General features: G+C 38.8%; 1 protein-coding gene across 1 annotated transcript in view; it reads left to right on the forward strand.

Annotated features, from left to right (window-relative positions):
• Positions 1-27881, forward strand: part of LOC141947218 (uncharacterized) — a 200788-nt gene that overhangs the window by 92035 nt on the left and 80872 nt on the right. The window contains exon 5 of the mRNA XM_074878162.1: positions 17953-18075. Coding sequence (XP_074734263.1) covers positions 17953-18075 — 123 coding nt within the window. The remainder of the gene's footprint in view (positions 1-17952; positions 18076-27881) is intronic.

Below are 27881 nucleotides of genomic sequence, written 5' to 3' on the forward strand. Positions count from 1 at the left end.
TGTGATTTAATAATCTTTTTGATTTGTCACACTGATGGAATGAAGGTGCTCATGAATTTACTCTAAATAGGATTTTCTAATCATCCTTAGGAAAATTAGAAATATATGACAGATTAACAAACCAGCCATTCATCTGTTGGGTTAAATGTACTAACATGATCTTAACAAGCCATGTCGTCTTTTAACACACGCAAAGGACCAAATTATCTGCTGAAAGACTGACATTATGTAAATGTAACATTTGCTGGACCTCTAAACCCTGTGATTAAATTACTGTCTAAATTATTCTGCAATATGAATGTTGCCTACAAAAAGAAAAGCTGTAAAAGAAATGACACTGACATCTTCTAGGTTTGCAGTATTTTCATAATGAGTATTTGAAATGAACGGTTTGTATATATAACTCAAAATCTTAATGAAATAAGAAGAAAGAAAGCGGAGGATATGATGTGAGAAAAACTTACTCTACAAAGAGGCAAATTTATCCCAGGGTTTTGGTAAGACTTTGTTAGCAGAAGAAGCATGGCTCAATTAAGGGGGGAATTTCATCCACAAGTCAAAACTTGTCACTGAAGAGATGCTTCCCCTACCTTCCTCTGTGAATGTGTTGCGTAATCAGTGGCAGGTAATCTGCTTTCACTTAGGTCTTTGATAGAGACACATCTGTAAAATAGCAAAAAATAAAAATGGAAGAGTGTGCTGAGACTCTGGTATTGCAAGTAATTATGGCCCTGAAAGGCTGCGTATAAATTGTTCCCTCTAAATAGATATCTCCTCATGCAGAATAACTGATCGGTTAACTTGTACTGTATCATTAACTCATATAAATTACCTTACTTGTATTTCACTCATTCAAAAAATTAAAATCTAGCAGAACAAATGTGCTTCAGCAAATGGAGGAATCGAATGTTTTATTAATTGACTACTTAGTAAGCTATAACAACAACAGTGGGGAGAAGCAGCACTTCACAGAGTCATTAACTGAGCCTCATGGTACACCTGCGAGGTGAAATGACTGACTGATGGCCCTTTTCCCATTACATAGCATTGGAGTCCATGGTGATGGAGAGTTAATGTTCCCCTGAAAATCCGTAAAGGCCAGGTTTTTTGCTCCTTTAGTGTCTCCATGAAGCCCCGGGTGAAAATTCAGCACAGATGGAAAGCAGCAGAACTGAGATGCTCAGAGAAACGACTTGATATCCACCTTCACTGGAAAGTTAAAGATTTCTGTAAAGTTCAACTTTATTTCATTGTTGGAGCATTTACTCTTTTGGGGAGACCTTTTTCTCTCTCTTCTCTGTGCCTCTTTCTTGGAGGAAGGATTTGGGGAGGATGGGGGAGGCTGCAGGAGGGAAGGGCAGCCCTGAGGCCTTGGAGAGGGAGCACTCCTGCTCCCCTTCCTATTCACCAGTTGCTAAATGTGTAATAATAGATAAAAGGAGAAAAATATGTGATAATTTAACTAAGGCAAGATGTTACATTACTGTTTTATAGTGGTTAGTTTGAGCTCAGACTAAGGAAGACTGACAGAAATTATTTTAAAAGGGCAGTGGGTGGAGAAAGAACAGCATCAGGCAGACACAATTTTTGTGTGTTTTCAGGCCTTCCCAATCAACTGAAACATCCAGATCAGACCTTCTCTCCAAGAATGTCTTGTAGTTTGTAAGACACTTTGTTTTGTTTGTGCTGCTAGTTTTTCTTCCCTCCCTCTTTCCCTCCCTTCTTTCCTGAAAATAGGCACTGCAAATTTTATTTTACCCAATAATACTAACCACTTTCTATAGATGTTTTTTGAGTATTTATTCACAAGTCTTTATTAGAAAAGACAGCCAGCATGGCCAGTGCTGGATCTCAGCACATGGATTTGGGGGGTCCTTTTTTTGCACGGATCTTGCATTTCTGATCAGTTTTGCTTCAAAGTTTGTCGTTATCCTAAGGGGAGCTGGTCCAGATCTCCACTATCCCCAGTGATATTTTCTGATCTCGAAGACTTGTTCCAACACGTGGAAATCCCTCCTTGTTTTCTCAGCAGCTTGATGGGTCTTCTCGATTCTTCTTGTAAATGTGTGTGGATGTAAGTTGTAATGTAATTTAGTGTGAACTTTTTACCCACAATGCATACCTGTTATCTTCTCTCAGACAGCAGCAAAGTTTCCTCTCAGACAGCAATGTTTTCCTGAAAGCCTTATTTGCTTGCTTGCTTCACGTGCCAAATCCTATAATAGGAGAATCGGTTGTATGTTTTAGATATAACCAGTTTATTCAAATTCTGGGGAAATCCAGATGTAATTTCCAGATTAGTTCATGTTTCCACAAGCCGAGCAATCATGGTACTATTTTCGGATGAAGCAAATCTCTCTCAATCCTACAGACCATTCATAAAAACTCACCTCTTCTCCCTGTCCCACCATGTGATTTCATTCAGTAAGAGCGAGAATGAAAAGGGGTTTAATTCAGCTGATTTTGTAGTGATGCTACCTGTTTCAGTGTACTACTATCTGCCACTTAAATCGGATGTGATGGTTTATTTATTTTTTGCTGGAAAAAGCTTTTTTTGATAAAAAAGCCTGCAGGTGTCCTACTGGTTTCCCTTCATCTGAAACCTTCCTGTTATGTGGGAACAAAAGCAGAAAATACTGGGGGAAATAATAAAAATTTAAAAATTTTTAAAAGAAACGCTCTAAACTGACCCCCCTCTCCAAACTATTTACAGATTCAACTAAAATGGCATCTTAATGTTTGAAACTTCCTTTTTATTTATGCCTTGTTCTCATTGTCACTAATGTACCATGGCTCCTACACAACTGGGAGAAGACAGCAGAGCTACTTGCTCTAGTTTGTAGCATTTACTCTTTTGAAGTGGAAATACGATTTTCTGTGCAACTCTACCAAAGTTAGTTCCAAGATTCGCTTCATTTTTTGTTTGAAAAGGAAATATTTCTGATTTTCTCTTTCTTCTCCCTGTTCCTGTTTTGTTGGTGCCCCATAAATACATCTGAAAATAACCCCTGCTCTAAGCAGTTCAGTTTTTAATGAAAATACGAGGAAAATAGGTAAGTGCAAGAATCAGTGATATGTATACTCCCTGTTTTTCCAATTTATTAAAATTCTGGAGGAAATAAGATGCACAGGAAAACAGATGAGTTTAAATGCTTTGAGGGTGAGGGCTAGTCCTATATTTGATTATTTCTGAAACATATATTGCTCTTAGTTATACCATAATCCTTGATAATTTGATAATTTCTGGCACAAACATAAGTAGTTTTTCAATCTCTTGCTATTGAGTTTAAATTACCGCAGGTTTACACTTCTGTAACTATAAACTGAACTTTATCATTAATTTTTCAGCATTAAAAAGAAAAAGTAGGCTAAACTTCAGCTATAGATGAAGTATTTAAAATAATTTCCCAAAGCCCTTCATAAATGTGACATTGATTCATTGATATACAGACCATTAGCAGTTAGTCTCCTCTGTACATCTATCATTTCAATTATCTCTAGACTTCCCCAGGGTCTTTGACAAATGGGAGACAATTTGCATTTTGTACATTAATGACCTTGGTTGAATTTGTAATTTTATTCCCCCCCCATCTTATAATTATACTTTAGTATTTGAGGGGAAAACCCCCAAAACTATAGTTGGCCAGTTTTTAATTTAATCAGAAGTATATGGCTTCTGAGGTGGGGGAAAAGGAAGCAGCAAGGAAAAAAAAAATGTTTAAAAATATTTTGCGCTTTGTGAAGGATTTAGTAGATGGAGAAGATTATTGTGAATTAAATTTGAGGTCTGCTTTATGGGAGAATGTTACCTCTCTGGGTTGCACGCTTAGGAGACCAGTTAAGAACACAGCCTAAATCTTGGCCTCACAAGAATTGTTGATCTTCTCCCAAACCAACTGATTTCTTCCTAGAAAAGCTGTCTCTTGGTCCCTCTGACAGTGCACAAGAGGAATTTCAGAAAATGATCCCTTAAAAAGGAAAAAGAAGAGAAAAAAGTAGAGGAAAAAGGGCTATGTTTTAAAATGTGTCTTTCAGAGGTGTATGGCGTTGTTAGATGTCCAAGCACCTGACGTGGGGGCACTGCATACCTTGTTGCTTTACACCATCAATCATCTGCTCCACAGTGGGTCAAACTCAACTGTAAAAAGAAAGTAGGAATGATCAACAGGGAGATAAATATTTCCTTGAGCTCCTTTCTTTTCTCCAGTACAATCGCTGCCATCCAGCCTTTAGCTTGGGAGTGGTCCACAAAGACCGCCAGCCCCAGTCCCACTGCTGTGTCCCCTTTGTGTTGTGTCTGCTCCCCTGGTTTGACCTTCTGAGCTCCTGTTCTCAGTGCAGTTCTTTCATGCAGGTTTGAGCTTTGTTTTTTTCAGCATTTCAAGTGTGACATTATTTTCAACAATACCAAAGCATTCACTAAAGGTACTTCATATCTTCTGATAAGCATGTTTGTGTAACATTTATTTTTGTGAGTTTTCCTACTGGGTCTTTGTATGTCAGAAGATCCAGGGCCACCTCTGAGTGTTAATGTTTTCATGTTAGATCAGGCACAGGTATGTTTTGTTTTAAGTATTGCTTTTCAACCAGAAAGTGTTGCAAAGCTTTTCTGAAGTAGTACGTAGACAGACTTGCTCAGGTTTCTGGGATACCACTGATCCAGCCACAGGGAGGATCAGCATGGAGGACAGAAGTAACAGAAAATGAGCCAAATTCCCTTTGGGCTCCTCTCTGCTTGGCTGCTTTTCCTGCCGTCTCTCCTCTCTAGGTTGTGGTTGTCCTCTCATCCTCCTGTTTCTGCTGACTGCTTGTCCATAGTAGTGCAAAGACTGAGAGTGTCACCTGGACCTGGGTAACTGCACTGCACCAGGGACATCTGACCTGATCCTGCGTGGACCAGCATGGATCCGGCAGAGGTGTCATACTGGGGCTGGGTCTCTCCAGACTTCAGGAGTTGTCACCACAGAATATCTCACTAAAACCCCTGTAATATCTAGTGGGAACGTGAACTGTGGGCTATACTAGTACCATGCTTGGTTACTAGGTAAAAAGGCCAGTTGCTAAAACAATTCCATGAATAATTTTGGGTTGTCTAAAACTCCCAAATAGTCCTTCTTAACTTTATGTTATGTAGAAGATTGCCTATTAAGTTAAACAATGTCTTCCTTTCCAGTCTTTGAACCTGTGGTCTTTTGCTCTAGCAGTGTAGTGACCAGGTTTTAGTGTTACTTGTGTTGGTCACTGTTTACACCTTTTCCATATTAAAAAAAAAAAAGTGCAGAAGTATCCACATGTTATCAGTGCTTATCACTGTTTGTTAATGTTCGTAATGTGGCTATCCTGGAGAAGAGATAAAAATATTTAGTAAAATTAAGCTTCTAGGTAGTCTAAAGAGGTGGTACAGTGTACACAGAAAAAGGACAGCTTCAAGGCCAACTTTCAGGATTTTTGGGGTGGTGTGTTGTTTTCTGAGTAACGCAGGGACACGTATGCAGTCAATGTGTCCCATGTGATGAAGATGATCACTCCCTTCTGTAGGAATGTTCTCCAGTTGTTAAAAATTCACCGTTGCCATCAGTAACGGCAGTGTGGGATCTGAGATACCAGAGTCTTTGCCTTTTCCTTTGAACATGAAATCACTGCAGTCTCTCAGACAACATTAGGTGGTAACTGTTGGCAACAGCTACAATGTTAGGAGCGACGTATGTTTCTGGCTAGATTTTCAGAACCATCCATAACATTATACTACATGTACTTTGCTCATATATCACACTTTCCTTTTGTGCGTCAGAATGAATTTGGCTGTCTCTTCCATGCAAAAAAGTAATTAGCCTGGGTTGAATGTGAGGAATTTATTTTTTGATTGGAACCGAAGGGTGAAATTCCAAATGTGGAAATCCAAGCTGTGAACTGGCATCGACCTACAGCCCCAGCACCGCCACTCTCCTGCCTAGATGCTCATGCTTAGGAGGGACTTATAGCAAGAAAGGCCTTGGTTTTAAATAGTGCTCAATCCAGTGTAGGGTACATCCAGGCCAGGCTGTTCAGCCTTGGATTCTTCTGACGTACGTTAAACAACTGTTTTTCCACATGCTGAAGAGCCGGCAGCATTTGGTTTGAAGAGGTTTGGTTAAATTAGATGCTCTGAGTGGTCTGTAAGAGTGAGCTAAAGATCAAGGTAAACATATTTATTGATTTACTTCCTCACTCTTCTGAAAACAGGTCTCAGACTCCAAACAATACACGTGTCTGTGGAATATACTTGTTTTTGCCTAAATTATGTGTGCTGCACACAAGTGCTGGGTGGATATGTATATATTTCCACACAGCCTCTATGGCCATGTTTGGATTTTTCTGCCCCAATAGTTTGCCCTTTGATGGCTGTTTTTAATCTATTGAACACTTACAATAGATCTTAAGAACTTTGAATTTTTTTTCTAATATATGTTCTGTTTAAGAGTATTAAATGTAATACTTTGACCTTACTGCTGCTCAAAAAATACAGTAGGTTATCCTAAACCCAACAATTTTCTGGGAGTGCGTTGTTATTTAAGATTTTACAATGGTATACCCGTTGTTAATAGTTAGGAACATAAAAAATATGTCTGCTGTTTGCAGGGAGAGAGGTAGAGGAGCGCATGTTTTAAAGTGTAAAATGATCATGTTTGAAAAGACCAACTGATGTAGTAACTTTGAAGTTTTAAATTATTTATGTCATCTCACTGATGCCTTGCTGAAAACACAAATGCAAATTTCTTTTTGGTTATACCCCTGAAAAAATTGGGTATGGCTCTCCATCAAAACCAGATGCCTGACATCCAGCTAGATTTAAAAGGCAAATTTAGTTTGTATTGGGAACCAGAGTGTAAAGTTTGGGTTACATAAAACTGTCTCTTTCTGGCTCTGGTATGAGTCAGTTTTAGCAATGCAGGATTAACAATTTCAACCCTCTAATTTCTGCCCATGATCACCTTTGACATTTGATGGTTTAAAAACCTTGAGATCACATGTTTTTATAACCAGAACTCCCAGGCTGTAAAACTAAGTGTGCTACCTCTGGTAACGACAGCTGCTACACGTGGTGAACACATGTGCTTGCATAAGTGGTGAAGGTCCCAGGTTCAAATGCTAGTGTCAGGCTGAGGTAAATTTCTGCCAAATTGTTCTTTCTGCAGAGTGTTTGACTTACACCATCACGCTGAGCCTGATTTATTTGTTTTAAAGGAGACCTCTGGGCTATTCTGCTAGGAAAGGCCCTGAGAAATCACAGCTGTTCTCTGCTACTCATTGTTAATTTAGCTGGAAAAAGAAAATCTTATTTCTTCTGTCCTTTGCTTCAAACTTGTCACTGGTAAAAAACTGTATGCAAGTTAATGGTTTGTATATCTCTCTTTTTCAAGCTTGCTATAACTCCATATCCAAGTTCAAGTGTCCTGCTTGAATTCCTTAGTGGGAATTCCCTTCCAGTTAAAGGATGCTCACCTCACTGCCATTTCTGGTGAGAAGGATCCAGATCTCTCTGAAATATTTAGCTCTTGTTTAGCACTAAATGAAATAGTTGACTTTCTGAAGCACCCAGCGGCCTCCTTTCAGCAAGATGCTCGGCACTGAACAGTGCTGCTCTTTGTGCAAGAAGGCTATCGCACGCTGCGCTCCGTAGCAAACCTGCCCTGCAGTCACAATAAGCAATAGTTAACGAGCACCCATTGGTGTCAGAGAAGTTAGAAGAATTCAGAAGACAAATTAGGCAATGAAGTCTCTGGGAATAATGACTTCCCTTGGGTTTCTTTACAAATTAAACTGATGAAGATTTAATCATTTTTTTTTCCATGGGTTCCTTTGCCCTTGACACACAAGATGCGTTACTAGAAGACACAGTGACTGAGTGCAGCTGCGTGGTAATGGCATATGTCTGTGTAAACCAAATAATGAGTTCTCATTTATGTCTCTTGTAAACGAGTGTCCTGGTTGTATGTTGTGTTTCAGCCATTTGGGGAATGATTACAGAAAAGTTTTTTCTGTAGTAGGAAGTGAGATGACTTTACAACTATAGTTAGCGCAGGATTTTTGTCAGGGCAGTGAGTAATTCTGCCCACGTATAACTGTTAGGAAGATCTACTAGAACTGGAAAACAAAAGATGGGAGACAATATTCAGGAGGACATAGGAAGAAAGAAATATTTAACCCATTTAAGTCAGCAGCAGGCGTGTGTCATTCATTGCTGTTTGATCTAATCCCAGGTTGTATCTGATGATGAGTGGAGTCTGTTCTACCAGTGATTGACATTGACTGGCAAGGACAACTATTAAGAAAAATAAGAAAAGAAAATAGGAGCTTCCATTTAAATCTCAATAATGAATTCCAATTCTAAACCAGAAGCCAGGCACACATCATCCTTTCTCTGCTGAGAAATCTTTTACATTCATTTCAGTTCCTAATGGTTTTGGGGGAAAAAAAAAAAAAAAAAAAAGAAAAAAAGGTTTTCATTATTCATGTGAAAAATGAACTAATTTGCTCACATGCTTAGTCCTGGGGTTAATTATATTATGAAAAAGAATAGTTCGTAAGGAACTGGCATATTACAATAGGAGTGCCCTGAAATGTAAGCTGCTTAATTTGTTAGCTTGCTCAGACTGTACTGTTGTAATAATCAGCCTGTTTGCGTGTTAAGCAGCAACTTCTGGACTTGGGGCTTTGGTCCTGTATCGGGGGCCGAAGGCAGGTGGGGTGGTTTGACATGCTGGCTGCTGGGGGGTTCCTCCTGCGGCAGCACCCGTCACTTTGCACCTATGGTTCTGACCATGCTGCTGGTCTGATATCAGATTGTATTTTGCACCAGGTGAGAGCCTGCCCCAATGTGAATTGAAGTACCAAAATTTACTGTGGAGTGCTCCAAGTGACCTTTCTCCACAGTGTTGCAGTGGAAACGAGGACACTCCTGGATTTGAGACATTTATTTTACAGTCTTAGAGAAAAGGAGCTATATACTTGCTTAGATTGATCAGGTTTTATCTGAGTACAGAATAAAAACAGAGAAAGAGACAAAGCTAGAATAAACACTTACTTTGTTCTCCACTTATAATAGTACTTTTCTTTGTTGTCTTTTCTGCAACCAGAAGCTAAAACCGTGACTTGAGTTTCCTTTACATGAATGTTTGGAAGCCAATTTCCAAACAAGCCATTCTTGTAGTGCCCAATTCCCTGTTCCTGCATCCTGCTGGCTGGAGCTCGCCCTGCTCAGACTCCTGCTGTCACAAACTCAAATTGCAGCTATACATAGATTTTCACGTAATAGTATAGCAGAGCTTTCAAACATCCCACGTTGCACATGGGTACCAAAGTATGCCACCAACAAATTGGTAGAATCTGACCCTTCATTACAGGTTTTACCTGGAGCAAACATATTTATTTCTGTTTGAAATTGTTCATTCACCTTTTGTCCTGGTGAGTCTGAAAGGCATCAACAGCGTACAGCTCTATCTTTATCTCTGCTTTTGTTATTTATGTGTTGGACTATTGCAGTTCTCTTCACAGGACGTAACATCTTAAATCTCTTAAAAATACAGGCTGAGTGGAATGCACGAGCTGCTGCCTTTGTTCCCTTGCTGTTCTTTTTTGATGCCAGTGCTGTAAGTCTCTGAGCTTGTGTTTGATCCTGAAGATGTTGGCACTAGCTAACCCATGGGTACCTTCAGGGTATTTACACTTGCATGTACTGGCTGTCACTCTCCAGCTATCTTGGCCTGAGAACTTCCATAATTTTGCATAGCCTTGATTTTTTTAAAATATGGAAGCAACTAGTCCTTATGAAGACTTATAAAACTTAATGGCTGTAAATGCTAAGCTTTGAATACCCTAGCATACCTGTTTTTTCAGTTCAATTCTGATAACCTGATTTATAGGAGATCATAGAAAGCTGGAGGAAAGGTGGAAGTTCTGCATGTAAATTTTCTTAAGATACAGGAGCAAGAGAGGAAAGTTGGACATCTTGTTGGGAATAATAGAAAATACTGGGAAGGAGCCAGCCTTAGTTTGTGATGAGGTGGCTGATATCTTCTACTGATTTTCTTACCCAGGAAAGCAGAAGGCAGCAAGATGCAAGCCTGTCTCAGGTTCAAGGTGCACTTAGTGAACAACCCTTTAGGCACCAGGACTTGGCTTGCTGGAGTGAACCGCCTGGCTTGTGCTTGCAATTCACGCTTGGAATTTAGCACTTGAAGCATAAAAGAAATCCAGTTGCTAAGAGTCCTGATGTCTTACTAATAATCACTGCTTTGGAAATCATCTTTAAAGAATGTTTACCTGCCTGCAAAATATGTAAGAGCTTATATTGTCAAATCAAACTTTTGAAGTTCAAAGTCTTTTCTTGTTAGTGTGTGCATAACCAGCACTTGTTGGTACTGAAAGTTAGGTATATGGCAAAGAGAATGCATTTTTAGGGCAAAAGCACTTTTAGACAAAAGCAAGGGCTTTTAAGGATGTCACTGCAGAGTCCTGAATTCTTTCTAAAAAGCCTTCATTTTGTGGCATAGAGAGTCAAAGCAGAAAGAAATCCATCTCGGCAGAGCTCTCATGTAAGGAAAGTTGCAGTACAGCAGACGATGCTTTCTTTTATGTTTTGCTCATAACCATCATAGCAGGCAAAGGCAAACACTTGTCTAATTTGATAAAATATCTTTAATTGCAGCAACGGTACTTGAAGTTTGGGCTGGAAGCATAAGCTCTGTTTGTAATCATAGTTCCAGCCGTACTCCACAATCATCTCCAATCATTGCCAATTAGCATCCGTTAGTCTGTTGTTGCTTAATTCAGATGTTCTGGGATGTTTAGTTGCATTATTCATACCTTGTCTGGGAAGATGTATTTTAAAAATGAGTAGTATTACAGGATTTCATTGTACTGTGATAGATTTATTTTTTTTCCCTGCTTCTCCTTTCAGTTATTCTAGTTTGTGTAGAAAGCAAAACTTTGTGCATGATTTAACTCCTGGATTTCACTTTTAGGAAATAGTTGTTGCTGCTTGATAGAGAATTTTATAGGGGGATAAGAAAAAATCAAAGCTGGTGTTTTTTCACATAACAGTTTGGTTTTGGAAGTCATTGTTGCAAAATGTCATTGATGCTCAGGACATTAGGAATGCAAAGAAGAAAAAAAAAAAAAGAGAGAACGCAGCCGTATATATGGTTATGGAGGACTGCCATAATCAGTGATAGAGATTTTAAAAGGAATTTTAAATGCTCATTTTCAGAACTGATTCTAGTCTTTAGTTAGCAGAGAGCAGGAGGAGGAGAGCTTGGGGTGGAAGAGGCTATCTCTGTACCTGCCGCAGGGCACTGAACATTCTCTGCTGTTGCATGAGATGAACTACATGTCTAGTCTAACAGAGCAGTGCTTGCCAGCATCTTGGGTTTTAAGAGCTTGTTGTTTCACTTATTTAAACCTTGAACCTCTTTTTTTCCCTTTACAGAATTTTATTGTGACTTCAAAGGAGTTATTCTTAATATGAGCAAGTGCAAATGATGGATGAATCTGTTTTTTTCCTCAGATGATGATTTTAATAAGGAAAAATTAATAGTAGCAAAGTATGTTTAAAAAGGAGCATTGTTTGATTTTGGTTTTGCATCTAAGTTTCATGAAATGGAATTTTTTATTTCCCCAGTAACAAAAGAAAACAAACCGCAGCAGAGACCCACATCCCCAGGGAACATGGGCCACGCACACTTCTGTTACGTGACTGATGTTCTCTGTTTATATGAATGTGACATGGGGATAAAGAGGAATGAGTGCAGCAGTAATTTCTTTGGAAAAAAAAAAAAATGAAAAAGAGGAGGTGATAACTTGTGAAGCACAAGTACTACAGCTGCCAGTGGAGACAGTGGCAATGATGGGTGTTTTCTGGGAGTTCACGCACGAAGAGTCTGTGCCAAACTCTCAGATAAGTTTGCTCCACTAATCAGACGCTTGTTAATAACAGCTCAGATTTACGATACTTCATAACAGCACAAGAAGAAATATTCATCCTGTTATTGACTTTGTGGAGGAAGAAAACCTAATAAAGCATTAAGAGTGCTTAATCAATACACGTGTAGGACTGCGCTTGACTATCAGAATGAGCAGCTTTGTTTTCTATTCAGGCAGATAATTTATGGTTGGCGCTGGAAGTGATGGATGTAATTTATGTTTTAGAGACAATTACTGTTCAAAGACGACTGTTACAAAGCTCTTGCACAAAACGAAGAAAAAGACAAATGCAGTCTCTGGGGTGTGAGCGTTGTGCTTGACAGCCTGTCCAGTATATTTGCTCATTACGTTATATTTACATATAATGTTGCTATGATGTATGTGCATATGCATTTGCATGAACTACGTTGCATCATAGCAGTGAGTGGCCTTTAAAGTTCAAATCAACTCTCTCAGGTTTCAGGATTTTTTAGACATATGGTTTTGGTTGCAGACCATCTGGGCCATAATTTTAAGAAACAGTGTCTAAAACCATAAGTAATTTAAGGAGCTACCTATTCTCTGGATCTTTAGCACTTTTTAAAAATGGAATCAAATTATTTAGATCTATAAATGAGAAGTTGTCAAGTGTGCATTATGATTTGCAGATACTTGCCTATAACATCTCCTTATAAAAGCAAATTGTAATACAGTTGCATATATACTCCTTTGTTTGTGTACCAGGCACTCAGATATATTAAGGTACACATACAGGGGCAGTTAAGTTGCACGTTATATTTAGGCTTTGATTCTAACCATTATGAGGGTTTTGTACCTGAAAGTATTCAAGTTATGTTTTCTGAGTTAGGAATTTATATCTCTAAATTGCTATTAAAGTCAATATAAGCTGCCAGTGCCTGTTAGAGAAAGTAATCAAACGTCTTTTTTAGACAAAGATATTTAGCATTTAGATTCCTGAAATCAAACAATCTTCATCATAGTCTTCAGGAGAAAATCCCAACAGGGAAGAAGTGTTATTAGTGAAATGCTGTCTTTCTCCTAAATAAATATGTTCTCGTTACTTTGACCCCTAATTGAAGCACGGTGTCTTAGCCTAACACTTTTAAACTAGTCAAAATAACCTTCCTTCTCCATGATGGTGGGCTTTCTTCATGTGGTATTGCAATAACAATGTGAATGATTTTACAGATTTTATTGCACTTCAGTGATTTATTGCAAGTCCAGCGAGCTCTGACATGCACTGAAGTCAGCAGCTTACGGGTCAGAGCACAGGTTAGCCCCAGAGGCTGGTCACTGAAATGGCAAGTTTGCATGTGGTTGCATTAAATAAATAAAGTTGTTGCTCATATACAGTTGATAAATATAGAAACCTTGGAAAATAAGTTTTAAATACTGGGCTGCAGTTATGAGATTCTCTTTGTTATCTTAAAAATGAATCTTTATATTAATACATACTGCATAAACTTGTTGTACAGGTCAAATATCCTTAAAAATACTATAACTGTAGATGGTGTGTCCCATAGCTCTAAACATACAAATTGTTGCCAAAATTAAATGGCAATTCACTCCACTGTTTTCCTGCCACAGAACAAGGGCCTCTCCTTGCAGGGTCGTTCCTGCTCAGTGCAGATGCTTTCTCCTTCAGCAAGTCTGTCCGGTCGTGCCGTCAGAGCAGTCTTAATCCCTTGCTGGTTTTTAAAGATGCTGAATTAAGCTGCATGTAGAGGACCTGCAGAGCTGCAGCCCTCACCAACAGCCCAACATAGAGGTGTGTAGAGGAGATTTCTGCCCTAACATATTTCTGCTTTGCAGACTGATTTTTTTTTTTTTTTTCATTTTTTTTCCTTCATCTGCTTGTTACATCTGAGCACTAGTAATAGTGCAGGTTACTTGTATTAGATTTAAAATTAGAATTACCAGTGAAAAACACTTTGTCCAGTGTCCGCTTTTGTAGAAAGTTTTCATTTATTTGTAGGAAATCTGAAGTCACCTAGACTTGCATAACAACTTGGTGAAGGATTGTTTTCCCTGGAGCCAAAGATGTCTCTGACTTGCTCTGCTGTGTGATATTTTCAGACAGGGAGTGAGTAGCATTAAACAAGAACAGAGAAGTAAAGGGATTGGAATCAGTCCTTCTCCATTTAGCATATAGCTCCTAGGCGTATTTAATTGGACAAAGGTGGTCCATTTCATGAAAAAAAGGTATGTTCCCCTACATATCAAATACTTGATGAGATTTTCAGACAAAAGCATACCTTTTTACCTAGTGCCATTCTATAATATCACATGTGCAGGGAGTGTGGGACATATGCATATATCTACAGTCCACATTTTAGAATGCTAGTGGATTTAAAATATTCTGTGAATTATTTTTTTCCACACATATGGTAGAAGATCATATATAAAGTTAATATCAAGTTAATGTAGGTGAAGTGTTTTTCATTTTTTTTTTTCCTTAAGACTTCACATGGCAGGATTGAAAGCTCACATGGAGTGTCCCATGGATAATGTTTCTGTGTTGCAACATTTGCTCTATAAATAAATGTGAAGTATTGCAGTAGCAAACATCACATTTATTTTTTTGAAGCGCCTACAGCATGTCATTACAGATGGATTGATAGTCTTGATAACACTGAACTTTTGTCAGACCTAACCTGGCAGACTTGTTACATGTCAGAAATATTCTGTCATTTTTCTTTCTATTCAAAAGGCAAATATATTTGCAACCTTGAGTGACATTGAATATGGAAAGCAGACAGAAATTTATCATTTGACAGAATTGGTTTTGTTGCTTTTTATTCTTTTTTTACAATGGCAAAGCTGTAATTGGATTTTAAAATTTTGACTATTCTGTGTTTTAGGAATATCGAACAGCTGATTGTGGCTTATAAGAGCTATATGAACTGTCTTTTTACAAATGTAAAACACATTCTTTATTACTTCACATTCAGATCATTTATTTTTGTGCTTCTTGGACTGAGGCAACATCTGACCTTTATTACTGAGTTCTACAAAACAACTTGGCAGGGTACAGGCAATGGAGAAGGTCTTGTACAGGAGAAAGTACAACAAAGGATGCAGATGCTTAGAGAGCAAATTTTCATAACGCTAAGGTTAAAACTAGTACAATGTGAATGTATTCCTTCAAATGTGAGTGCTTTGTAGTAGTGATAAAGCTGTATCAAAAAGCTTATTTTGGTGTCTTAACATAAACTATATTTTAATTTCTGAGTTATGATTAGCCTTAAATGACATATTTGTTTTAGAGACATGTGGATGAAAAGTCAGGTTTTCAGCATATAATAGAAAAAGCGGTGGATTCCTGGTGTAAGAAGCAGCAAAGAAATGGTTGAAAACATTTCATCAAAGGATGAAAACAAGTATTAAGGTAGGGACAAGGAAATCCAGGACAGAGCATTAAGAAGACAGAGGGTTGGAAGAGGAAGATGAGGTTCATCAGTCATATAACACCAATACTTTTCTGGGGACAAAACTCATAGGTAGACCACAGCATTTTATGCTGAACAAGAAAGAAAAAGATTTCTGATTGCTAATAGAAACACGCTGCAATCAAACGGAAAAACATTCTATGCATTAGTATGCGATAGCACTATACACTTCCGAATGTATTATACCCTAGTGAAATCAAGAGGATAATGATTAGCTCCTCAGCTAGAAAGGTTTTCTTCCAATATTTTGGTTCAAAATACAGACACTAGTGTTAATAAATTGGGCTGTATATCGTAGACCACATCACTTCGTCAATATTTTATGCTAGGGCATCATGTGGCATAGTAGGTGCTAAACACAGTGTAGAAGAATAAAGTAGTTCTTCCCATTATTTTGTTTAAAAAATAAAAAGAGCAAGAGATTTTATTAGTTTTCAATACTATTAGTATAAATAGAAGTCGAAACTGTGGAGCAGGGTTATTATGTGGCTCATTACTTTTTATTACCACAAGGCACATCAAGATGTCTGCTAGTTAGAGGGAGTAAATCATTTGGAACATGCCTGTTTTGTCGATCTTCTGCGTGATGCTCAGCACTAGCATGCCTTCTTCCAGTGCTTTGAGGAATATGTCTAAAATCTGTCGCTTGTCATATGTTCTCTCCATCTCTTGCTGAAGAGAAGTGAACAGACGAATGTCTTATTTTGGTATGATTTGTTTTTGCATTTTGGGGAGGAGGGGAGTGTTTTTCTTGTGAAAAGTTTCTGTCTAAATTGCATTCCCATGAAATCGAGAAGAGCTTTGCTGACTTCACATGAGTTAGGATTTGGTTTGTTGTGTAGCTCTGAGATAACTGAATATTTTTTGTATGTAACTTGTGAGTGTTTTTTAGTATCACTGAGGACAAAGAAAGTTTTGTTGTGTCAGTCATTACATTGAATTTAGAGCCATAGAGAAATGAGATGGGTTTAGTGAGTTTGTGCCTCTTCAGCTGCATTTTAGTAAATATTGGTGTTTCATGATACACTTTTATTTTAGCTTTTTAGTAGTCTGAAACCTCCTCCCAAACTTCTTTTAATCTGTTTTTCAGCCAGGATTAGAAATGAGCTAGTAAAGTTAATCTCAAACTCACAGAAGAACTAACAAACCTTGGTAAGGATTGCAGTTGAAAGGCTCTCATCTCTCTTTCATGATGAAATTCTTTCTTTTTTTGATTTGTCTTTACAGCACTTTGTATTTCTTTTGACAAGAGTCTAATTAGAAGATTTTAAAAAGCTGCATTTCCCCATTGGAGATGCAGAGTGCTGCTAATATAAAGTAACTGCCTGTGATTTTTACAGTCACGATGATGCTTATCTTCTGCCGCTTAATCTTCCTCCTCCTGATTTTCTTGCTCTCTAGCCTGAATGTAATGTGTGATCTCTACCAGTTCCAAAGGCCTTGTGGATGTGAGATCTGTCACCTGTGTCCTCATGCCAGGCTTTGAAAATGTGGTGTGTGTCCTTAGCCTTGGCTTTCCCCCTTACCAACATGCCGAGGAGGTCTACTCTGCCACCAAGCCAGTTCAAGACATTGGTCAAAAAAACTGAAAAAAAGACACCCACAGCCCGTTATTCTTACACAGGTTCGTTGCTGTCCCTGCTTGCCCCTACACTGATGAATTATGTGTCTGTGTGACATTAACGCTTCAGAGAGAGCAAAGCAAGCAAAAAAACATTGCACAAGAATGTGTTCCACAATACATGAAATCAGTGCAGCAAATACTTGCTGGTTTTGTTACATTTACTATCCCATTTGACAAATTTTCTAGTTTGGAAATACTTTCATACCATCTGTTGTCTCTGATCCTGTTCAACAGACCAATATTACTGGCCTGATGATTTCTATCACATTTCTTCAGAAATTCTTATGGAGGATATATAAGTACAGAGGTTAAAAAGCAAATGTCTTCGCTATTGATTTTTCCCTGCCATTGTCTAGCCTATTCACTTATTTATTTATGTATGCGATTCTTTAATGTTCTTCAAATGATAATGTGTAAAGTTCTATTTTTGCATGCAGGCAAGCACTGACTTGATCAGGTGAATAAGTAAGGTGTATAGTTATGAGTGCACACATATCTAAAGGAAAGAAGGATCTTACTTGATTTAAAATAGTACCATCTTTCAGAGGTTTCTCATCTCTGCCATGATGGCTAGAAGCAGAAATGACAGTATAAAGATTGTTCCTGATCTTGTAGCACAGAAGTGGGAAGTTGGCAAGTTGGGTAGGGCCTGCAGCTGGAGCTGGGTGGACCCTGCAGCTTACGTGGTGCAGAAGTGGGGGAGGAAAATCCCACCATTGGACCTCTTGGTTGAGTTGGGGGGCACAGCAATGTAGCTAGGAGTCACTGCTCCTGTGGTTGCCTTCAGGATCCTTAACTGTATGTCTCAGTAACTTTCTCATTTTGTCACATGAGAATCATACGCAATTGTCCTCAGATAACCAGGTAATGTGGTCAATGCCCACTCTTTACTGACTGCTCTATGTTTTCTTCTGACAGACATAAATGAGTGCACCACTGAGAACGGTGGCTGTCATGACCAGTGCTGTAACACCATCGGCAGCTACTACTGCAAATGTCCAGCTGGCCAGAAACTGGAGGAAGATGGAAAATCATGTGGAGGTAATGTTTTGTACTGTGTCTCACTGCTATTAAGAAATCAGATAAGACGTTGGAAAGGAAAAGGAAATGTTAGCTTTTATCTGGAGCCAGCTGAGGAGCATATACTCAGAGTTGTCAAGAGTGCAGCTCTTCTCATGTCTGGATTATGAAGATGTAACTGTAAGAACACTTCAAAGGGTTGGGTTTGTGTTTTCTTTTTTTGAAAAAAATGTTATCATTTAACCTGGATTGGCTGTGCCATATTCTGATTATGGAATTTCCATCACCAGTTTAAAAACTTGAAGAAAGTGTATCTGTTTGATAACATTTTGTCTGTCTCTAAAACAAAATGGTTCTTATCAGAAAATACACATACATTTTTGCATTTCAATTGCAATTCCACAGCTAGAGATTAACTGAATAAAAAAGGATTTAAAACCACATGCTACGTAAACCCATTTGTCTTCCTAAGGGAAATATAAGTCTAGTTAGTGCATTATGGGGTAAAATTTGTTTTTATGCAAAAGCTTGACTTTGTGTAGAAGCAAAATATCACATAAGCTTATGTTAGAACACATAACGAATTATGGTTAGACTTCTTAAAGATGCACTGGTAAACATAGAGTGGGTGTAAACAAGTCCTGCTGACCTATGGTCACTACTTTTTTTGCATTATCGGATGCTGCAAAAGGTAGAGGAGATCAGGTGTAAAGTAGCCAAGGTATACTGCACTGCAGGCCAGAGAAGTTCTTTCTTCTTGAACTCTCCTCTAACGCAGGTAATGAATGTTCACTGCCATATGATCTTGTGTGCACTGGCTGTGTGCCTGGATTGCACCCTCAATTGCATTTCATTGCTGCAGTAAGTATATCGTTGACGTTTTTTGATTATCTCAAGATGAAAGGCGCTAGGTAGGTTTTAATGAACTGTATTATCATCTTTTCACAAGAAACCATCTTCTCTGGCTCTCACAAATTCTCTTCTTCCAGGATTTCATTTTACCATTGTCTTTCAACTCCTTTCTTAAGATTTGTACAAAGCAATGTATTTCTTGGCTGTGGTCATATGCTTTATCCTAACTTTATAATTTATTTGCCTGCACTCCTTTTTTCACTAGAAGATGGTAGAATTATTTTTCACAGCAACCTATCATTTGATCTCCAATTTGACAGTGTAAATAAGCTGGAGATGGTTATTTTATTTTGATGGAAGTTTTTCATTATGGTGCTCCATGCTTTCATTTTGCCCTTTTGAGAGTTCAAGCCAGCAATGCTATGCATGATTCACAGATTCCTGCTATTTCACCTCAGCCTTCTCTTACCTCTTTTGGGGACTGACTGGTAATATGCCCATGAACCACTGTATAGGTCTGTATGTTGATGATTATACTGCTTTCAGATCTGTGTAAAAGCTGTCTAACAATTAAGTTTTTGAAAGCAGGGCTCCTACTCATTGTTATCCTAAATTGCTTGGCATATATCATGGTTTGAGCCCAGAGGGTAACTGAGCACCATGCAGCTGTTTGCTCACCCCTTCCCCCCCCAGGAATGGGAAGAAGAAAATAAAGTAAAAGTCTCAGGAATCAAGATAAGGACAGAGGGGAATGACTGACCCATTACAGTCATGGGCAAAAGACAGACTCGTTAGAGGAAGAAAAAGACCATCAATTTAATTCAAACACTAGCAACAACAACACTTAACAGAGTAGGACAGTGAGAAGTATAACCACATTTTAAAAACACCTTCCCCCCACCCCTTCCTTCTTCCTGGGCTCAGCTTTGCTCCCGATTTCTCTGCTCCTCCCTGCCAGCAGCGCAGGGGGGCAGGGAATGGTGGTTACGGTCAGTCCCCCCACTACTTCCTCCTCAGGGGCAGACCCCTCACACCCTTCCCGTGCTCCAGCGTGGGGTGCCTCTCACAGGAGACAGTCCTCCACAAACTTTCTCCAACGTGAGTCCTTCTTACAGGCCGCAGCCCTTCCCGAGCTACTTTGGCGTGGGTTACCCCTGCGTGTTGCAGTCCTCACAGCCCCAAACTACAGCAGCAGAAGCCTCTTCTTCCCACAGAGTCCTAGCCTTCTTCAGGCACAGCCCTCTGCTGTGGGGTCCTGCATGGGCTGCAGGTTGGCATCTGCTCCACCGTGGACCTCCGTGGGTGGCAGGATGGGGCAGCCCTTCTCCTCCTTCCTTCCACTGACCTCAGTGTTCGCACAGATGTTCTCCTTGCAACTCCTTCTCGAAACTCCCACTCCTCCTCCCAGGTTCCCCTTCTTAAATATGTTATCGCAGAGTCACAGCCACCATCGCTGGTTGGCTCAGCCTTGGCTGAGGCAGGTCCAACTGGACAGAGGCAGGAGCTGGGGGAGCTTCGAGAAGCTTGTCACAGGGGGCCACAGCTGTAGCCCCCTCCCCAGCTACCAAAATCCCCACCACACACACAAACCCAGCACAGCATGCAAGAGTCCCATTTCCTTTAAAATAGTTTTGTGTTAATAAGTTAGTTAAATTATTATTCCTTCTGCACAATTCTTCTATTCTTAAAATATACTTTAAAATTTAATATCTTGACATTCTTTAAAAACTAAGAGCTTAAGATATTTGCTTCTTGTACTATATACTATCTAACCAGGAATTACAGGAGAATATATTATTAGCCGTTTTGAAGCCCATTTTTGAAATCTTCAGATAAAAATGGAAACCTACAATAAGATGGAAGCACTCAAGTCAGAACAAAGTGAATGTAGCAGTGACACTAATTACACATGATCTTTTGTGGAGATTATCATGACAACGAGTGCCTGGCTATACTGACTCGCAAGAAGGCCAGCTTCAGCCAACTTCTAGCCATCATATATTGCAATACAAGTAACTTAGTGGTTGATTACTACATAAAGGAAAAGTGAGCTTCCAAACAAAACTGTGTGTGCTGCTGGAAGGTGCTGGTCTTTCAGGACATGTCACTGAATTGGTGTTTTATCGATGCCTCTGCATTGCCCAAAGGGGTCATCTTGCAGATGAGAGTAAAACAGCTTCTCATTCAGGTTAGCAGGCGTTTTTTTGAGGAATAAGGCTTATAGTTGTTCTGGGTAGTTACATTCTTTCTTTTATAGCATCATTGTGCTTTATGTTACCCCTTAGTCTAAACTCGAGGGTTAAATAGATGTGTCCTATTGTTCTGCTCCCATTATCTGTCTCACGGTTGGTTTTATTTCACTGGTGACTGAAATGATCAATTGGTGTACAGGTTTTTTTATAAACCAGGGTACAAATAAGGTGTATCATTAGAAAAGCACCATGGAAGTAGTACAGATTTTATTCAGTAAGTCATTATTAGTGCAGAGATTGATCTTGTTTTTCAGAAGTAAAATAGAGCATCCTTCTGACAAAAAGGAAAGATGTTGTCAGGAAATAACTATATTTTTTTAAATAAAAAAAAGTTTTTCGCTATCTGTAGCTGTTTAATGCTAAGGAAGGATAAAAATTCACTAATCCAACAACATAATGAAGTGTACTGCTGATTTGATCAATAATAGCTGGGGGTTTTGTGAGCAATTTTAGGAGGCCTAATTTCACAGCTAGAATGAGCTGAGGATGCTCAGCATCTCTGTCTTCTAGGGTGTCAAAGGCATGTGGAAGACACAAGACTTGATGAATATGAACAAGACAACAGCATAAAATAGGCAAGATAATCTTAAAATAAGTTATTGTTATCAGCATTGACTAAACCTTCCCTTTCTTGGGTGGTTCTGCAGTTGGTTAGAGCCATATGTGGAAGGGTATTGAGCAGCACAGCCTAGGACACCCCACGCTGCGGGGTTTGTACTCCTTCCCAGGCCTGTCAGGAGCTTTTCAACTAACCAGGGACTTTTATGGCAGGATATATCATATGGAGTTATGTGTTATATAAAGTCTTACTTCACTTCAGTGAGGGATACTTAAATCAAGAGGCAAGTTGTAGTAAGTTGAAGGCACGTGCATCTATATAGAAATGCCAGCCAGAGTGGTGAACTGATTAACCTTTCAAAACTAATTATCTGCATGTTGTACTGCAGCTTTTACTCTCCACTGTTCATGGACAGAACTTCTGTTTTCTTATCTGACAGAGAAATATTTTCTGGCAGATAGTCACATAGGCATTACGGATTTTGATAGAAAGCTCATGCTTACCTCTCACTTTTCATGTGTCTGATGGAAATTAATGATGAGAAAGGATTTGGATTTGAATCACTGCACAAATAATACAAGAAATTAATATTTGACATTTACTAGTGTATGACTGTCAGCCTGATTCTGCGCCCTGTGCATCTGTACTGGCGTTCGGTGTTTCGGGGGCAGTCTGGTCAGTGTCCATGCATGGATTTGCTCAGAAAGCTGTAACTTGGGCTGAGGAAGGGAGAGGAAATGTGTGTGTATGTGTGCAATACCTCCTTATTTGTTAAGCAGAGGTACCACTGACTTCTTACGTTAGTGAGATAGAAGATCTGTGAGATGGATAGATTTTCTCATTTAATATTTTATACTAACATGAAACAATTCTACTCAAACATCACAAAAAGCAGAAATAGTATTTTCCGAACATAAATATTATCTTAAAACTCAGTTATTGGCACAAGTCCAGATCTGTAAGGGATGCTAAGGCTACAGCTACAAAAGCGCGTTTTCACACATGAATAAGCTCCAGAAGTCAAATAAAAAAAGGTCATGACCTTATGTTAACCTTCTTTGGTAAACTGTCATTTCTTGTTTATATTATTGTGCTCTCATCTGTCGAGGCAAACGAGGAAGTTAGAGATAAATGAAGTCCTGTGATTAGCTGTTGATGAAAAGAAGCTTTTATTTTACTGATTAAAGTAATATTGCAATCGCTGCAACCCCGTCCCCAGGGGTTTCGATCAAACCTTGGAGCCCTGGCGGGTTTCCTGATCTTTGCCAGAGGGACTTTTGGAGCAGCTGTGTCCAGAGCCAGTGTGTGACTTTGCAAGGCCACCACTGTTTACCCCAGTAATGTAATAGTCACTGGTATCGCTGGTTTAGCCTGACCCCAGGTCAGATGGGAACTCTCCAAGCACTGTTGCTGCAAAAAAGATAATAGCTGGGCTAAAAGAAATACTGAGGGATTTGTCTATAAGTAAGAAAGTGTTTATTAAAATGACCTCAGCATTTATTTAATCTGTAAGGTTTGAAGCGTAACTTATTCTTGTCAAACTCTGTTTTTGTCAAAGAGAACAAACATGCTAATTCTGCATTTGGGCTGTTTTCCTTGCCCAGCAAATCAATGCACCAGGCTTCTGCTGTGTCCTGTATAAAAAACCTGAAGAACATAATACTGTGCACCTCTAGGAAGATGCCAAGGAGCTTTTTAATTAATTTATTTATTTTTTAGTAGAACGGGACAAATTAGTCCGCTGGAAGGATTCAGGATGCTTTTGCATTCTCTTAGAAAGTGGCATTTGACTCCTAACACTATGGCATGCCATGACACAGTTATTTTCAGGAACACTTCAATAGAAGGAGAATAAGGAAAATAAATTATATTTTACAAAAAGAAAAACATACCAGTTCTGATTACAGGTGCAGCAAGTACCACTCCTCATGAACTCAAATCTTAGAGCAATCTAGTGAAGGCACTCCTAAATGAGGTGAAGCCACCCAGCCTTCTTCATCTTTCTCTATTTCAGGATACTCCATATCTTGAGATATGGAAATAAAGCCAGTTGCAGGAGTTGTATCACAATTATATGATTGTTTCTAACTGAATTACTGTGCCCACTTAATGTCCACCTCAGAGAATTAGGGGAACAGAAAACTCCATCTTGTGACCTGAACAGACCCTGAGTGAACACTTTTGATAACGAAGATATTTTAATGTATTGGGTTTTGACAGCAATTCAAAAAGGAAGAGAAAAAGAATTGGCAAAAGAAAGGAATTGTGAGAAAAAAGAGCACAAAACACTAATTTCTGGTATTTCCAACCCTGTTGTTAGGTGCTCTCAGGTACCCTGGGACTTCAACATGGGTTCTTATAGCTAAGTCAGAAAACTTTAAGTTATTTAAGTTTCAGAATATAAAAAGTCTGTGAAGCGCTCTGTCAGAGGCCAAGGAATAAACATTTTATTGTCCATAAGTTTGTATATCCAGAATACTGGCAGATGTCTGATCATTTGAAGTGAATTCAAAAAGAAGCAATACCTGTTTTTACATTTAAATATTGATTATTTATGGTTTCTCCTACCTGTCAAATCAATATCTTTAATCACAAAAAGCATAATTACTGGTCTTGATTTTAGATTCCAGTTGATAGAAGTCAAGGCTTCCCCTACTCCTCTCATAAAGGGAAATATATTAACTAAGATTAAAGATTAGTTGTGCATTTTAAACACTATTTAGCATTATGCAGTCAGACTTTTGTGGTTTTCTGGAGAGTATTGAACTTAGGGAGGAGACCTGTGTGGTGTTTGTGCATGGCTGCAGAGAAGATCTGGGTGGAAACTACTGATGATATTCATAGCTACATTTGCAAACTTTATTGGAAATGTATTTTTATTTCTACTTGTGAGTAATTCTTTTTGAAATTCCCAATTCTCATTTTTAAGCATTTGTCTCTGGCTCTTGAGGAGAAATGAAGGCTGGAGGTTGTTCATCTGACCTTTCTTAGTCACTCCTGTGCTGCATTTGGAGCCAGCTGGGATCAATAGCAGCGAGAAGCTGTTGCACTCTCGTAGGCAAATAGTGTCATCTTTCTGCATTTGTCTCTTCATGGTAGTACTACAGCAAAAAATGTGCTCAAAATAAGTAGTAAAAATTACAACAGATTCATAGTAAAGGTAACATTAACTGTCGGTTATTGGACTTTTTAAATGAATTACCTGAATCCTGATTAATGGGAAGCCCAAGGCAGGCAGGAACGTGAGCTGAATTTTGGCGGGCTCATTTCAGGCTCACAGCGGCTGTCAGCACATAGTGAATGCCATAAGTTGGTTTGGTCAGTCCCCTCTCATTTTGTGTGCCCTCCCAAGCTTAATTCACTCAATTACATACTGGGGACACACAAACCCTTTCAATCTTATTAAAATGTATCATATACTAAACTCAGCAAAATCACAGTCATTTTGTGCCTGACCTGTTTCTCTGCAATCAGGGAAGGGTAGACGCATCACTCGGACACGAACAGACACTTCCAGCCTATTTTTTGAGCACTTATGTGGCAGTCATAGCTGAGAAGAGCATCTGATGCTCTGATAATTGATTTATTTTTGAATTTTAATTGCACTTGTTTAGGTTTTTCCTGATTCATGCTTGACTGTTGCTAAAGTCTCCCTGCTCCTCTCTTACACACTGAACAAAGACGGCTGTGAGCTAAACCACATAATTTCTCACATCTGATATCCCTCAGGGTAGATGAACTAACAGTTATGACAGCTTCCTCCAAAGTGAATATTGCCATTGAAGAGTGAGCTCGTTTATCCTGGATGCATGTTTTTATTGACTGGAGCTGAGGATTCAGTCACTTTTTAAGCAGAAGTTTTAGGCAGACCAGTTGGGTAGAAATGGCTGGTGTCAAGAGCAATATCCTAATCTGAGGCTCCAAAGCAACAGCTGGAGGAGTCCTACCTGCATTTGCATCCTCAGCTCCCGGGGCAGACTGGGACCACTTATATTCCAAGAATCCTGTGATTATTTCAAGATAATCTTGGTAAATCTCTTTTTTTGCCATGGAGGAAAATATCTTTTTTCCATGGAGGTTTTTTTTGGTGTCTATTTTTTTCTTTCTGAATGATTGATTCAACTGCAGCATTTTAATAACAGCCTTTTGCATAAACAAAACACGCAACTGGCAGTTTAATTTTCAGGTTATGTAAGGATTACACAGGGTTGGCTGTAGTGCAGTTTATCGGCATGTCATACGTTTCCTGCAGCACATCATCTCCTGTGTTTCAAAACAGCATGTTTTTTAAAAAGTATAGTGTTATTTATAATCCACAGAAAACTGGCACCCCATTCTGCATTTCAGTTATCAGATGAATTATTGATTGCTGATCTGACACGGACTGAAAGGGAAAAGTTTCTAGATGTCACAGGCCTCCCAGGTAACAACAAACGAAGAGTCCCATCTCTATGGCGTCTGCTGGTCTAGTCCATATGGCACTTGAAAGCTCACCGTGCGTCACAGCTGATTATAGACTCGACACACAGGCTGCTTCCCCAAGGCTCCCAGCTCCCCTGTCTAACTCCAGGATCTGAAAAGCCTCACACGGGCTCTACCAGCTGGAAGGAAATAATAAGTGGGAACAGTAACTTGCTATTATCTTTGGAAAGGAGTGGTTGCTTAAAGTGCAGAGAGAATGACAGTCATCCCCTTCATGGTTTTTCTGTGTGTCATTCCAGTTCTTGCAATTGTGAGTTTGTGCAGAAAGTTGGGCATGAGCAAACATACTGGCCTGAAAAGTTTTCTTTGTCCAAACTGTTCGATGAATAAAGCTTTATTGATTAGCTTTTGGCAATGAAATCACTTAAGGTTTGGAAATATTATGCTATTTGCTACACCACTCAGGGATTTAATGTTGTTTAATTAATACAAGAACTTTGAATAGTTAGATGAAAAGCACTATATAACTATATGAAAAGACTGTTATTGTCCAGACAAAATATAATATTTAGAACTAATCTGACAAAAATGATAGACTGCAGTACAAATATGTTTTGAGATATTTCTAGGGCTTCGATTAGTTTATATTAGCTAGTTTCTAGCATTTATGACTACCTCTGTAAGGCAGGTTATGGAGAATGTTAACATTCCACTGCGTTGATTGACAATAATTAGTTTATTTTAAAGGAAAGGAAAGAAGCATGGTATTGTTGCGGCTGACTAATGTGAATTAAAAGCTAGGTAATCTTTTCCGCAATTACAGAGATACAATGATTGCCATTGTCAGAGAAGAAAATACACTCGTGCTTTTAAGAATCATTGTGTAGGAAGAGCTTTGCAAGCCTGAAATTGAAGCTCTGGTCATGGTCTCCAAAATTACAGTTAGTAGTAATTTTATGCAGAAGCAAGACTTTTGAATACTTAAATTATAGCTTGTTTGTAGCAAGGTATTTACCAGCAAATATAATCATCTTATAAACAGCACATGAGTCATCTTGGTGTTCATTTTGAGCACATCGAAAATGTAAATTGCAACTGAATTTTTCTTGTGTAGAGAGGCAAGGCTTAGAAACCTTCAATTCATATTTTAAATGGAAATTATGGAGGAAAAATCTGCATATTTGCCTTTCAGTGGAGAGTATTGTGCAGGCTAACTACTGCTTTTTCTATAGCTTTGCCTACAGGCGACGTAAACAAGGACTAAGGCAGATACAGAGATAGGAAGAACTACAACCCCTGAGCAGTGTTTATATTCCTCTTTAGAAACATTTAATACCGGTCTTCACTGGGGCAATTAATAGAAGTCCCATTTTTTATTGAAATGCCCGTGGATTTTACGAGCCATCTGATACATCCTTAAAAAGCTTTAAAACAATTTGTGATAAAATCTAAACCAAACAGAAATCTGTCAGCTTCTCTGTTCAAAGTATTGGCCCAAAGGAAGTGATCCAGACATGACTGTCAGCAAGATAGCAACTGCTGGGAGGGCTACAGTTCGTTATTAAAAGATCAGTAGTTTGATCAACATCATATTGAATTACTCAAACTTCAATTACATGAGTACCTGAGGGCTTTAACTGGGATTTATTAGAAGGCCAACTTGAAATAAACCTGTCGTTGTTGCATACCGAATCTTTGAAAGACCCACCTGAGAACCCTCTTAACAGTTACTATTCCAAAAG

This window comes from Strix uralensis, chromosome 9, assembly GCF_047716275.1.
Source record: "Strix uralensis isolate ZFMK-TIS-50842 chromosome 9, bStrUra1, whole genome shotgun sequence".
NCBI classification, from domain to species: Eukaryota; Metazoa; Chordata; class Aves; order Strigiformes; family Strigidae; genus Strix; species Strix uralensis.